The 16295-nt window shown below is 40.9% G+C and overlaps 1 protein-coding gene across 2 annotated transcripts in view; it reads left to right on the forward strand.

The window, feature by feature from the left end:
• tcf12 (transcription factor 12) overlaps positions 1 to 16295 on the forward strand; it is a 70963-nt gene that overhangs the window by 12942 nt on the left and 41726 nt on the right. For both annotated transcript variants that reach the window (XM_079178491.1, XM_079178492.1), the window contains exon 5: positions 5015 to 5117. In XM_079178491.1, the coding sequence (XP_079034617.1) occupies positions 5015 to 5117 (103 nt within the window). The remainder of the gene's footprint in view (positions 1 to 5014; positions 5118 to 16295) is intronic.

Here is a 16295-nt window from a genome sequence, read left to right on the forward strand (position 1 = left end):
AATATAAACCTGTGATAAGACCATTTAAGGCAACTTTCTGTATTGCGAAATGATCATACGTCTTGTGTTGTATTGCAATTCCAAACCATGTTTTCCCCCCATTTATAAAAAAGAGGGGGGCTGAAAGTTATTGCTGCACACTTTTGGCAAGACGCTCAAATTTACACCAATCTTTAATCTTAAATCGCAATCTTAAATTGCCATTTTAATCAGATATATTTTAAAGAACTAATCAAAACTTGAGAAAGCTAACTTCTAAGGAAATTGTGCAGTGAATGCTGGATGTTGAAAAGCTGACGCTAATCTGAATTGCTTGCTTGAACAATATTGAATAAAAAGTATGAATAGGTTGAGAAACATGTTAAAATGCTTGAAAAAGTATGATTATTTATGTCCTGTGTGTGTGTGTGTGTGTGTGTGTGTGTGTGTGTGTGTGTGTGTGTGTGTGTGTGTGTGTGTGTGTGTGTGTGTGTGTGTGTGTGTGTGTGTGTGTGTGTGTGTGTGTGTGTCAAACTGCACTAATTAGCTCATCTCAATCAGCTGTGTGTCTCCAGCTGTAATCAAACGTTGCCATGGTGATGGTAACAGCTAAGTGACTCCTGGGTCAGACCATTTTACTGAAATTAGGCTGAGGTGTCCCTTCCCAGTCAAACATATTCTCATGAGCCAAAAATGACGCAATGATATCAATTTGATATTTGTTGGAAAACTGTCACTTTCTGCTTTTTCTGGTCTCAGTTTCCATGGAAGTCAATGCGTGATATCGTTGGCAGTTTCAGGCTCACAGTGCCAAATGTTTAAGTCTGTTTGCTTCCATGGCTACATTTTATGACAGACAATATAATGTCCTACCTTTTGAAGCTAAAATTATGAATGAAGGGTAATAATTGTGGGAATGAGAGCAAGATCATTTTTATTATTGTAAGGCTCCTCTGGGATTCCATCCCACACGGACATATGTAAACAACTAAGATAGTTTTATTAAGCTCTAAAGAAAGTTGAATAAAACCCAGAATGTATGAAAGATTTGGACATTTTTAAGGTTTGAATGGGGTTCCTACTGTAGCTGAAAGTATGAATGATCAGGATAAGAGTGACTGGATAAGAGTTGAGAATGCATGAAGTGTAAAAATGTTTCAGTTCTGAACATTGAGTCCATTCATTTGAATGTGGAAAGTTAAATGCATTCAGTAATAATAGAAATAGCTGGAATGTCCTAATTAAGCTGAATGCTTGATGTTTAAATTAAGTTTCTACGTTGAACAATGTAGACGAATACAAGCGTACTTTCAGCATTCACACCCAATGAAAGCTTCATGTATATCTACTTTTGCATATTTGCAGAGGTGATTTAGACTTTAAGAGGTCTTCTTGTCATTCTCTTCTCCTTGATTGTGAAAGTCGGTGGTAAAAGGCTAACAGTGAGTGTTACATTATGGAGCAAGCTTGGGCATTATTCTTTTCTGTGGTGAAAATATTGCCCTTAGTCATAATATGTTTTTAGGAGTTTCATTCCATTACTCTCTTAAATGACAATCAAATAATTGATTAAAAAATGAGAGCTATTTCACAAAATATACTCTCTTCACAATATCTGTCCAAGGCTCTCGAAAGAAATCAGTGCTTTATCTTTCAGTCTGTTATGAAGGGAATTGAGTCTTGTCCCTGAGCTTGTTTGAGCGGGTGAGCTACGAGTGTGTGATCAGTCAACTGTGAACAGTCCCGAGCCCCGCCGTGCTGACCTTGGCTCCCAGCCAACCGCTGTATCCTGGGCAGCTGTGGCTGTAGGCTGGCGGTCTGACAGTCGGGGCTGTGCCCACCGCCGCCGCACGACAACCCCCACTTCCCCAGTGCCCTGCCCCGACTTGATACCCGACCCCACACGCATCCATCACGACCATATCATCACTTCCCAAGCTGCCACATGCAGCCATGTGCTCACCTGGGACGCAGCGCAGAGTGTTGAAGAGATGACTTTTTAAACGTTGCGGCGAGTGATTGGGGGAAAAAGACCTGCACGCTGCCACAGTGATCTGACAGTTATTTCGCCGATAGTGCCAACGTTGCCCTGTGGCAGCGATGACAGCGTGTGTTAGTGTCTCAGATGTAGGGCGCTAGTGTTTGGGAATGATGAGGGATCTGTTATTGATGATCCGACAGTCCCATGTTTGCATTGACACACACACACACACACACACACACACACACACACACACACACACACACACACACACACACACACACACACACACACACACACACACACACACACACACACACACACACACACACACAATGAGCCGGCGGTCATAACATTCGAAGACTTGTTGGTTCATGATCAAGTGCTTTCTAATATTTCGTGAAATGAGTAGTTTGACTTTTTGGGAAACAGTTTGGTGATACAATCAATTACCACTCTATGATTTGTCTAAAGGCTATAACCAGGGCTAAGAGTGAAAACAGGGGGACACAGCCATATCTAAAACTCACTAATTAACACGTTATATGCTGCTTGTCTAATCTGGAAAAGAAATGAAGCATCTAATGTCAATTTGACATTTTATTCTTTGGTTGAAAGCACTTGCCTGGCAAAAAGCGGAGGCACATAACCCCAGTAAAATGGCAAATTCTTGTTTTATAACATGTTAATTAGTTAGCTTTAGAGGTGCTGGTTATAGTGTTTTTGGAAATCTTTGGGGAGAGCCAGGCTAGCTGATTCCCCCTATTTTCAGTCTTTATGCTAAGCTAAGCTAACTGGCTGCTGTCTCTAGCCTAATGTTTAATGGACAAATACAAGAGGGGTATCAATCTTCTCATCTAATTCACTGTCAGAAAGCAAATACGTGTATTTTCTAAAATGTTGAACTATTCTTTCTAAGTCTGTAGTTTGAAGCATTTTCCTTGTTTTGCTGCAGAAGACAGGAGATGTTTTTTCGCCTGCTTACGTTAGCTGTGTAAGTCTGTGTGTGTTAGTTTGCTCGAGCCTCCCTCACAGGGCTGTTGTTGTTGTTATTGAGTCTGTTCATGGTGTGATTAACAGTGTGTGCGGCCTGGCAGCAGCACAATAGGGAATCTCTGAGGATTCCCTCGACACAGCACAACACTCCACTGCCTTTGAAATTACTCCATCACCATCCACTCACAAAAAAAGATGGATAATAAGATTTACTTTTTCTACTGTATGTTGAATGCAAAGGGTATGAGTTGGTGAACATAGCTCTATAGAAATGCAAGCCCTCTGCTACTCGGTCCCTCTGGTGGGAGTTAATGTAGTTTGGGGAGATGTATTTGACTGAAGCACAGGAGGATTTTCACAGGGTTTGGGATTAGCACTGTAACAGACTATCTTTTATTACATAGGACCCCGAGTTTCAAAAACCATACTGTGACCGATATTTAGACCTAAGCCCCCGAAGCTGATAACTGTCATGAAAAGGCACTGTTAAGCTGAAGGAGAAAAAGACAATTTTTTTAAGCTGCAGGTACCTGGGAATGATATGGGATTGCATCTCTCTGTTTCTTTCTCTTCTATGTAACAACACCTTCTTATGAACTGTGGGGTGATATATATAAACCTCTTATCATATAGATAAAATAGTAGAATCAAGAAGAAAACTCCAACGTCAACACAACTGAATTTGTTCAAGGGTTAGATGTTTGTTTTATAGACGTATTGTTCAGTTGTTTTCTAAGAGCTAAAAAACAGCACACATATTTACATCACTCTATCTGTTTATTGGTGCTGATATGTTGGCAATATGAAGTTCATATGCTGAAGAATTTAGTGGTAATGTGTTTGAATTCCAAAACTTGTGATAGTTTGCCAAGAGATGGTTTTACTATGGTGTAAACAACTAGCCTATAGAACCTTATAATGCCAACGTCATGATAACATCACTGTGTTCACCGGACGCAAAACAAAGGAAAGACACAAATCACCTCAGAGTAGTAGAGTAGTTGGCTACAGTCACACATACAATGTCATCGTGTTGTTGGGTGCCAGAATCAAAGGAGTAAGGCTCAGATACCTTTGTGATGACAAACTGCGATTTGAGGCTCTAGCGAGCTTCAATATCGGTGAAGCGTTTCAGAGATGGAGAGACAATGTTGCTCATAATTGAGCTTTACCTTCTGCTTACATCAGCCATCATGGCTGCTGCACTGCAAAGGTGAGCTCACGCAGAAGGCCAAACTATTTGAGAGATGGAGAGAAAATGTTGCTACTTGTTTAGCCTTCAGCTAGCCGTAGCCGCAGCAGTGAGTCCTTGGCTGCTGTTAGCAAAAGCCAAACTATTAGCAACATTTTCTCTTCATCTCTGAAACCCTTGGCCGATATTTGTCAAACAAACTCTCGTTTTGTTAAGTCAGTCTTCCTTTTTTGCTGTTGCCAATGCTGGAATAGCAAAGATGTATGCGCCCTCAGCTTCTCTTTACTATGCATGCTTTGATTTCTCTATCAGGTGTGTAAATGTCTGGCCATTGAGTAAGAATATAGGGGTCAGACAATCTGGTCCCGGAGAAGGACTGTACACATTCAAAGAAATGTTTCTTCAGCCATCATTGAAAAACAAGCCAACACAACTTGCTAGCCAGCGTTAGCTAACGTGGTGAGAGAATTATTCTGCCTCCTCCAACAAAAAATGGGAAATAATAATAATTCATTCATGCAGCACCTTTCATGCAGCTCAAAATACTTTACAAAATAGTAAGACGAAAGAAGTAAAATGATATGATAAATATTAAAAGTTAAATAATAGAAACAAACAATTCCACTGACTAATTGTATCTACATGGCAAATGATGGGGTCATAAATGTATACGTATTATTAATGTGAACCAACAGTGAAAATGTCAGTCACAGAGATTTAAAGCTCTGTTTTTCTTTCCTGGCTCTTTAAATTTATTAGCATAACTAACCAGTTGTGCTCTCCTCTTTCTAATTAGTGCAATGCCATCTCACTCAATTAGTGAAGTTGCCCGATAATGTGCTTAATATTCTGATCTCTTTCCCCAGGGTTTCGCTGACAGCCCTCATTACGGCAATCATTTGAGTGACAGTCGATTAGTTTCCCATGAAGGATTGTCCCCAACACCTTTCGTGAACTCGAACATAATGGGTAAGTAAGTGATTCTCTTCAACTCACATGCCCTTTGGTAGTGGAATTCTGTTTGAAAATTGCCTGATTGAGGTTAAGGCACATCATGCATCTGGAGGTAGCAGTACTGAAAGGCTTGCCAGGCTGCAGGGCTATTTTTTTTCCATCTCCTGCTGTCTTTATTTTCTCCCTTAATCCCCCCCCCCCCTCTCTCAGTATCTCCCTCTTCCTCCTCCTGCGATGACCCTCCCCCAGGCTAGAAATCACGCCATCAGTATAGCTTTCTGTCATAAGAAGCCGTCTCCTAGACATCAAAACCGCCCTCAGCATCTTCTATTGGCAGCATGGTAGTGACTTTAGGGTGCAAGGTTAAACAGTCTGTTGTAGCAAAGACCTTTCTTAATATAAAAATCTACAGTAAAACATAATATTAAACATTATGTTTTACTGTAGATTATTTAATGTTCAATATTTCTTGCTTGTCCTTTCCTGATATAAATGGGAAGAATTCTATATCTGCATTTTATATTACATTTTCAGAGCAGAGCAGCAGTGATTCCCTTTTATTCTAATGTTTTCTTAGATAAGTCGTCAAGTACCCTTTCATCAAAACCATCCGTCAAGGTCCATAATTGTTAGTTATTCGTGTAATTTAACACTATTCATTATATAAAAGGGAAAATGTTTTTTTCTTGCCAGACATAATGATTCTGGAGTTGTCAATGTTTAGGCTTGGTCTGTCTTTTCAGTATTGTAGGTTTGGTCAAGTTAAATTCTTCTATCACTTTGAGCTGCAGAAGCTGCCTATTTTTAGCCATTTAAGCGATCTATTTTGACTTCTCTGCTCTCTTTGGATCTAGTTTCCACACACGCTCAATTAGAACATGTGGTGTTCAGGTGTAACAACTGACTCAGGTTGGCGGCGGTGTGGCTGCTGGTAGTTTATTGGCTTTTGTGACAATAACTACACAAAAGATTGCCTAGTTGTGTCTTTATTTTCCTCCACACATATTTTTTTTTTTAACAAATCATAACTTCTATTTTGATAATGATTACAAAAATACCGTTTGCAGCTACATACGGTACTCTGGTATTTCTGACTAAGTTCTCTTAGCTGGGCGTTATCCAGCTCTTTGGCCTGGCATCATTGTGATGTGTAACCACTCGACAGTTTTATGGCTAACTACATCTCAGCTCATTATGCAATGACCCTGGAGATGGGTTTCCAAGAAAAGCGATTAGTTCGCAAATGGTAGCTGCTTATTTGAAACAAAATGTTATCTTTCTTGTAATTGATCACATGACTGTTTCAGACACAAACGCACACAATGTAATTATACGTTATACATTAAACAGCTGCAGAATATGGATGTGATCTATTGCAGTGATATGTCAGATTTAGACAGCGTGATTGTAAACTTGGAAATGCCTGAGCTTCTCTCAGGCTTGGAATTCAAGATGAGTTTGCTCAATAATTGTTTTTTCCACAGTAATATCTGGGACTTACGTAGGTCAATGGAGTTTTCAGCACTTTATTAAATCATGTCTGAAGTGTTGTTCCTCATAGTTACACAACAGTTGTACACTTTAATTTATCTTGCAGTAGTGATCGCAATGGTTGAATCCAGTGAGTCAATACAGTTTCTAAACTGTTTAATGAGTTGTTTAGCATCTCAGCATCTCTGGTTGTTGTCACACAGCATACAGGGTAGTTTCTGAACTTCTGAGTAGGCCAAATAGTCAGGCGTTCCGTCAGGTGTGTGGAAATTGTGGGTGAGATGTTAAGCAAGTTGTTTTTTCCCGAGGCTGTATGTGATGGACAATGAAATACTTGTACTTGATTATCAGGGTTTTTCCCGGCTCAAAATGAGGCGGAGGTGGTACCATCCTGATCGTACAGTGGCAGCATGTCTTCAACTGGCTCAAGCCAACACATGACCACAATTTATTCTGCTGAAAGAAAATAGTATTTACACAGATAGATCTGCCCGTTTGAAAATAATAGTATTTTTAGTAATCCCCTCACACTATCACTATCATAAGACAGTGTATTGTGACACAGTAGAGTAGGAAAAAAGTTAATATACTACGTTATTTCCTTACATTTCACTGGAGTAAAGAGACGCTCCATGGTGTTGTAGTTCAGGCACACATGTAGAGGCGCTTGGAGCGGCAGGGAAAATGACTTTTGTTGTCTTTAGAGATTTCTTTTTAGCTGTGGTTGCAAAGAAGTTACCAGTGGAAACACTGTCGCGCCCGCTTTGCTGTGGTCCAGCCGAAAACCAAACAGATGGCTCTTTTCTTCCTCTTTGGCAGTTTTAGCAGCACTGTGCTGATTACAATACAACGCCAACACAACGGCATAAAGCCGCAATTTCAGTTACAAATGACAGAAATCCAACCAAGTGCAACACTTGTTAGAAAATAGTAAAGACACCCGTCAGAGTTTTGTCGAAGGCTGGAAGTTGGACAAAATGTGTTGGAGACGGTGGCCTCATAATTCTCTATGTAGGAAAAAGTTACTTTGTAATTCTGTTACTTAGTACACAATCCTTGCAACAAAGGATAAAATGACGTTGTGTCATGATTGGACTTCCTGGTATTTCTCCGTCTCACATACGTACAGCCCCTTAATGTTATTAACACAGTATTGTTTGTTTGTAGATGGAACTGTAAATGATATTTAAATGTAAGCATCGAAAACCAATGTAGAACATGTTGGATGAAAATGTAAGGGTGGTAATTTAGTGGCTCACAGTCAGCTTGGTGTGTCAGGGCCCTTAGGACCTCTTCCTGTTTCCTGCCACCTATTCAATGTATTGTTCCTGAAGGGAGATGCCCAATTCATAACCCTAATGACATACTTTCCATGTTTACATGGTTTAGTTCATCAGCACAGTAGATCTAAACTGTGATTTGTTCTTAAAAAAATGCAATTCTGATGAGAAATTTTCTTTGGGAAGAAATACTAAAGTCTATCAGTCCTGAAGTCATTTATCTCCTGATTATCAAATAAAACTGCTACTTCGCCAAATAGCTTCAAGATTGAATAACGTTTTTATTTAAAGATGTTTTTATTGAACTTAAGTCTGGAAAGAAAAAAAACCCACATCTTGAGATCTAATTTGAAAACGGACCTCTGTGAAAGTCAGATCCTCTGTGCTGCATCGAACATGTGCCCACCAAATGTCAAAACAATAGTAGTAATGTAGATCAAAGAAACCAGAGACAAACAATATGTAACTATGCCGTGTTCTGATCTTGTACTGTATATTATGGTTTGCATCTGGTTTAAATTTGCTGTACTCTTGAAACACTAGATCAACAGTGGACCTCTGTACTGCTAAAGCTCTCAGCTACAGCTCAACACCTGATAATAATACCTGATCACAAAAACACTGGACAATATCAATAGGCTTCTCTGTGTCTATCCTTGTCGTAATGCAAAGCTAATTATGAGTTTTTGTATACAGTATGTGGTTTGAGTATTGAAGTATTCGTATATGCATTCATTTATACTGTCAGTATTTTTGAATGTGCTCAGAATGACGTGACTTAGACACGCTCACATGAGACAATGAAAGACATGACTCACATCAGTGTGTATGTAGCTACAGCACAAACATTTAATCAGAAAAAGCCAGCTCTCGGTTCTATGGGTTTGAAGGGGTTATGTAGTCCTAGCACTGGTAATACATGGCTGACAAAAGGGGCTCACAAAGAGAAGAGTGAGAGGCTTTGAAGCTGGATGAGGTTTTGGGTGAATGCCGGGAAACCACAGATTGCTTAAGGATGACACTGTTTTCACCAGGGGCCGACTCCCATGTTAGTACGGATCAGCTGGTCTGGCCCTCACGTGCATCTTAGCCCCACCCTCTTGTGCCACAATCCTCTTACTAACCCGCACGTTATTCAGTGCATGCTGCCGGACAGGTGGCAGCCACATTGTTCCTGCTTATTATAGGACACTCTGGAACATATTTTCAGTCTCAGCCATGTGCGTTCCTCTGACTCAACCGCTCATTAGGGCTGCACGATATGAGGAAAATGTGCGATAACCAACACCCTACTTGTGCAAAGACAGACTCAGGCAGAGCAGAGAAAAGTCTCGGAGTGGAGCATAAGTAGCATCGTCGCTTGCTCGCTCTCTTTTTCAAGCACTGGCCTGATCGCTCAATATTGCAGTCTTTTCGCGACGTGTTTATCGCACAAGTTGACGTTGTGATGACAATGAAAAAAGATTCAGGGCAGGGTCACACATGCGCAAATGCATATGCAAATGTGGGCAGTGCCAAGTGGGGACAACCGCATATACACAAGTTCACTAAAGTTGAACTCCATGTGATGCAAATATGTGATATTTGGGAATTTGCTTTGCCACCGAAAGCAAATGTTTTATTTGACCCCTTCCTTCAGGGCACGGGTTCATTCAAAGAGACAGATAGACCAACAAGAACTTCTCCACCTCTAGATGTACAGTCTTAATTATGAGAAGCAAGAGGTGGGGAAATGACTTTGATCAGAGAGAAAATCAAAAATCGGCTCGGCCTTTGTCTGCTCCCCTAAAACATCCTGTAAATCCACACCAGCTGAAATTATATTACAATTCTATTGTAATCTTATTTATTTTGTAGTGTGATTGTGAACGAGCGTAGTTTCACTGAAGTATTTCTACGTAACTGTCGTACATCACTGATGAGCTGGCAATTCTCATTATATGACTTGAAACCCTGATTGGGTCAGACTCTCAGACACTCCTCCAACTGTTCTAGGGTTACACATTTATCTTTAAAATTCCCACAGATGTCTGTTCTTCCCAATTGTTTCATGTTACTGTGCAGCTGATGACTTCAATGGATGTAATTCACTGAACCTCTCTTCCTTCTCTGTAGGTGGTAATGCTTGACTTAAGGCCTTCTGCAGGTCTTGTAGGGTTGTTCCTCACTCAGTTGTTCTAATTGTGTAGCCACAGGGAGAACCAACAGTTCACAGCCCTGACAAGGAATGGATACATCTAATTACCCGCTCAGATTTTTTCTTGTGGTGTTGAGCAGAAGCCAGTGGGGGAGGTTGATTTCAAGCAATCTGGGCAATTAACACAGTCGATGAGCTGAAAGAGCTCAAAGAGCTGCACTCCGCACTTTTACTTCTCGCTGTATTGTGACTGGATGTGTGTGTGTGTGTGTGTGTGTGTGTACGCTGCATTTTTGTCATTATTTACCTAATGGACTGATATTGTTTTCTTCCAAGTCTAGAAAGCCTTTTGATTCTCAGGCCTATGCTTTAAAGTTGCTGTTGCTTTAAATTAGCAAGACAGGGTTGATATAGCTTTTCACAGATGTCATCAGACACAGTTTGTGGCGTTTTGTGGTAATACGTAGGATAAAGTCTTATTGGGAGATCAAAAGACCTATGTTATCCATTATTCTTCCATTTGATTTATATTTTTTAGGCAAACATTACTGCCTTTATTTTAATGCGTACATGTTTCAAGTCACCCTTTCTTCACAGACTTGCTCTCTTTCTACTGCAAACTACTCTTCATTTCAATATAAAAACTGAAATTGTGTTAATCTTTCTGAGTTAATGGCCTGGCTAGAAGTTGCAGGAAAAGCCATTGTCTGGATTTCTTTCTTTCTTATGTTGTGACACACAAACAAACATTTTTCTAAGTCCTCATGAAGTTCAGAGTGAGAGATAAAGCCTCTGTCTCTTGTATATTACATGCCCTCTAACACGCCCTTTTTAATTGACTCAATATAAACAGGTGGTTGTTTCATGTTGTTTCTCACTTCTTCTGTGGTGATGACTGTTGTGCATCAGTTCTTTCCAGCCATGTGACTGAGGCCTGAGGGCATATCAAAACTGCTGAGTCGCACTTTCATCCTCACGTTTCTTTGTTGTGCTTCATACATATTACTCATGCAGTTTTAGCCCTGCATGAAAACTAATCAGCTTAACGCTCTCGCCAACACACGCATGCAGCCGCATGCATCCTGCTCCCACCCGTCGGCATTCACACGTGGCCTTAATGTGACGACCTGTGTTTTTGTCTCACCCACTGCTGTAGATCACCTTTCACTGGGTGTTGCCACAGCCAGCAGTAAAATATTACCAGCTTTAAAGACCCTACATGCTAGTTATACAGAACATTAAAAGTCTCAATGGACTACTTTCTGTTATTGCTATATAACTGCTGCATTGCTGTGGTCTTAATTACCATCAGTCAGGTGGAGTTTTCTGTTCCCATGGAGCTGATTATTTATTAAAAAAGAAATGTCTAGACAGCTCAGTTCTGATGTTGCAGTTCTGATACATTACAGACAACCTACTTGTGTTGTATTATAATGTATTTAAGACATCATCCTACCTCAGTCTCATGAGGGCCTCATTGGCAAATTAAGTTGGAATTAAAATCAGTTTAAGCTGTGCATTTATGGTTTATTTGACTATATTTGTCTAAAAAATATTTATTTACTGAGAAGAACCAGAGATTTGTCTCATGTGACCAAATAAAGGATCCACAACATGTGTTAATGTTGCAGTATTCCGCTGCTTTTTTTAGCAAGACCATCCCTGTGTGGCATTCAAGCGCCAGGATTGGCCAGGCGTCCGTGCTCATTGAGGTACCGGTAACCTGATCTGTTCAGGTACTCCATGAACAATGGCCTGACCCTAACTATAGGTTAATGCCTAATTTTAAACAATAGTTTAGCTGTTAATATGACTGGCATGCAACCTTTCAGGAGTCCATGCTGCTTTGTATCTTGTGTTTTTACAGTTTAAAAAATCTTTTAAAAAACCTCAGAAAACTTTATTTTTTAATGTTTACTTATTTATTTCATTGCAGTCCTTTTGCTATTGTTTTACTCTCAGTATGCTTCTAACCAACATGTTAGTTGTAATATGATGATTTTGCAAATACCTGATATCCATATTATTTGCCTGGATTGATTTCACGGATGTCATAAAATGCTAATCACATTTTGTGTATTTGTCTGTGCTCTCTAGGTAGTTTAAAGCCATAATGCATGCTGCTAAAGGGAGCGTAATAATACCCTGCTGGAACCCACAATTTGCATCATATTAGCATTCCGTAAGCGTTTGATGGTGCAGTTGATTCCCCTCCTCGTTTGCAAACTGTATCAACAAAAATCGTCTGTCTTGTGTTGGTTTTGCTTCTTTTGATACTGTGTGGGGTTGTTTCGGTGACATTGCATTTTTTGATAATACAAAAAAGGCATCATACAAGCATGCTACATTGGGCAGTCTTTTGCACTAGAATAGAATTTATTTTTCATTTTCATTTTTCATTTCTAATTGTTCCTCAAGGCTTTTGGTGAAGTGTCACATCCCACATCACATTGGCATCCCCAGTGTGTTTTTACTGGGGCAGGTGTCATGTGCTAATGCTCCGTCCCGTGGGGGACCCTTCTCAGACCCAGGCTGTGATTGTGGCCAGGTGCTGTTCAGGTGTGCACTCGGTTTTCTTTCCACTGCAGAGTGGGTCACATGCTGCCAATGCTGCTCCCTCTCCCCACTCTGTCATTCACTCCTGTACACACACACACACACACACACACACACACACACACACACACAGACACACACACGCTGCAAGTTTTCCTAGTAGGAGCCTGATACTGCACTAACTTTTTGCACATTCACTTTGAAAAAAGGCTAAATGTATATATGTACTGTATACAGCATATGAACAGAACAGTGAGCAGAGATGGAAAGACGAGGAGATGTGCAGTACAGTTTAGTGGATGGAGCCGGTCATTATGCAGAGCTGCAGGGTGTGCTTATCTATTACCGGGGTCAGTAGAGCGTGAAGAGCTGAAGAAGCTGAAAGGGTGCAAATCCCTTTTCTTCATCCACATGCCGCCCACATCTCCCCACACATCCCAGCCCTCCCCGCCCTCTTCCTTCTTTCAGCCCGTTTCGGCCGTGCCCAGCCCTTGCCTTGCCTTCTCGAGGCCCCGGCCCCCAGCATGCGACTGGCGACGCTGCCCAGCTGCAGAGGATCAGCTGTAGTCTCTGGAGGGTTGTCTCTCCAAAGAGGAAGGAAGAGCCTGGCTAAGGCCAAGCTATGATGACATAACAAGTCATCATGCACCACGATTGTATCTAGAATCAGATGTCCCTGTGCAGATCGTTTGACTGCATTTTACGAAAGAATGTCTGTTATGTATATTGATTTATTTTAAGGTCCAGGATAAGTTAATTGTGGATAATTGTGTACACGTGCATCTGCAGATGTTTGCACATCCAAAAGAAAGACAATTCTGTCTTTAAAAATATATATTTTGGGCTGAAAATACATTTTTGAGTAATGGTTAAAAGAAGTTAAGATAAATCCAAGTTGGCCTACTTGTATATCCCACATCTCGCTCTCTTTTCCACTCTCTTCGGTTCTTTCTCCCCTCCTCCTTTTCTCTCATTTCTCTCACCTCACGCTGCCTGCAGCTGATGCCAAGAAGAATATTAGAGATGATTTAATAGAAGTGCAAAGCTAAAAGGGAAATGATTCATTCAGAAGAATTACTGTGAGTGGAACAATTAGAGTCTGCTGACTTCAGCGCTTGCCGCTGACATTACCGACAGTTTTGAATATCTATTCTCTGCGTAGCTCCGATATACACCAAAAAAGCCAGAGACCATTGATTCTTAACATTATCTGTCTTCTTTGCAGAAAGCAGTACTTACTGTATAGAACTGTAAACACAATACCTGTGAGTATGTGACTCATTTGTGGATGGTTGGAGACATTTTTTCAAATGATCTCTATAGCAATCGTATTGCAACTTTGATGAATTTGGCAGTGTTAGCACTGACTTTAAAACCTCTGGAATTTCCAGATGTTGTGTTGAGAGCATTAAAGCTAGGCAACAGTTGTCTTCAATTGAGACAAATCTGAAAGAATAGCTATGTCCGTAATCTTACCTGGCACTGTGTTACTGTACACACCTGTTGCCCTCATAGCTGATCCATAGGGCGTTTATAGGTTGTTTTTCCTTTGTAAATTCCTTTATTATTTATTAGTGTTGTTGGCCTTTCTGCAAATGAAAAGAACACTAAATAATCCTTGAAAAATCACACCACCCACTGTCTTTTCAAGACGGAGGCACATTATTGGTTCTCCAAGATGTGCATTATATAAGTGAATAAAAGAGCACAGTATAGTATGAAATAAAGAGATTGATATGTACAGAAGTGTATGAAAGATTTTGTTAATGAAGATGTGATTCGTGACTGTGTCAACGTGAAACACAAAGTAAAAGCATTAGGTGGTGGTCTGCTTGCATGTATTACAAATACCAACTTCATGAATAATTTATTTTATAACGGTCGTGATGTGAACCCAGGTTGAGCACAGATGACTGGATCCCTCCTCTCTTTCTTTTTCTTGAAACGGAGTAACTCTACTATAACATGAACTTGACCCCTGAGTCCTGGACAATCTCTGGAACATGGACAAGTCAGGTTTTAGGGGAACTTTGTAAAGTTTCTCTCACCTAAAGGCATCTACTTTGAAAACACATCAAAGGTTGAGTCCTTTGAGAAGAGCCTCAGAAAACCTGGCCAACAGTTGCTGTTTAATTCTCGTGCCCACCACTCCTAACCCCCGCCTCCATTTTTTCCACAGTCATAACTGCTCTCCCAGGCGTGCTGTGTCCATGCTGGGTGTGTTGGCAAACAAAACACTCTATAATGTTACACTTCTTTCTTGTTGGACTGTAGTGGATTGTGATTGGTTAATAAAACGCAAACACTTGTTTCGCCTTTACTCCAACTTGACAATGCCTGGCCCAGCCCCTGAGAGTGTGAGGTGTGGGAAGTGTAGAGAGAGGCACGGCTCTGTGAGACTTTTTCATCACAGCCAGGAATATGGGGGTGGGAAGGTACATTTCTTTTTGTCAACTTAAAATCAACAAAACTCTTTTAAATGGCTGCTACGCTTTTTGCCCACATACAATGCCATCCCCACTGAAAGCACTCATCAAAAGATTTATCCCCTTCAGGCTGTTTTGATGTTTTATTTAGTGCAGGCTTATGTACTTAAAGGGTTTGCAGGGGTTTTCTGTGTAAGGAAATATGCCCACAGTGCTTGGATCTGGATCAGCATTCCTAACCCATGTGTGTATCCTTTTATTGTCCTTCACCTCTGTTGTTTCACTGTTCAACAGTTGTTTGGCATCTATTAACAAACGCACGACGCCACTTTGATGTCACACACTGACTTGATTCCAATATCTGACTGGGGGACATTTCTTCAGCTTGTTAAATGTGCTCTTGTTTCCAGCCTCCTCTCAATCCGAGAGGGACAGTGCTGGTGAGCTCACATGTGAATGTGTGATGCAGGGGGGAGCATGTTGGCCCGATCAAAGCGGCATCCATTACAGTGTTGGTGCCCACATGGTGGGAGACGTTATTAGGTAGCTCATCGCCTTCCTCCTCAGAGAGAATAGATGTGTGATTATGAAGTCATCAGCCATGAACCACTGAGGCTGCGGAGGAGCACCCCTCCTCATGGGTCCTCAGGGTGTCATTGATTGGTGACCATGTGTTTGTGCCTGATAGACTGTGAAATGGTGTGTTGCTGCACGGCTGTGTCACACCTGCGTCCCACCAAGGTGATTGATTGGTTTGGTCATGTGGAATGTTCCCATCTGGTCTGCAGTAATGCATTTTTTTTCTTACTCGTGAATAACAAGCGCTGGCAGCAGAATCGTTGGGCTCGGAAAAAAGGCAAAGGCCAAACAAAAACATTTCCCCCTTTACACTTCCCCCTCTTTCCTTTTTACCGACTTTGAAAAAAATTCAAATAGACCGAGCCATGGCGCCTGATTATCCCGGGAGGGGATAAATACAATCAGGAAACCCACATCTCCTCTCTCACACAGAGATGGATTTTAGGAGGAAATAAACTGTTTAGTTAGTGCGAAGGGCAGCAGCTCCTGATTTTTAAAGTTTGACTTCAGGGCTAAAGACTGTGCAGTAAAATCTTTAATATATTTGATCCCTTTCCAGATTTCTAGTCTAATCTAAAAGCAATGGAGGTAAGCTTTCCCTCCCCCAAGCCTTATGTGTTATTTTGTTTCTCACTCCTGCATTCCTCCTGGTTTGATTTCTCTTAATCATGGTCCCTCTCCTTTAATTGATCTATTTATTCCACCTAATGGCTAATTACACATC

This window comes from Pholis gunnellus (assembly GCF_910591455.1).
Source record: "Pholis gunnellus genome assembly, chromosome: 1".
NCBI classification, from domain to species: Eukaryota; Metazoa; Chordata; class Actinopteri; order Perciformes; family Pholidae; genus Pholis; species Pholis gunnellus.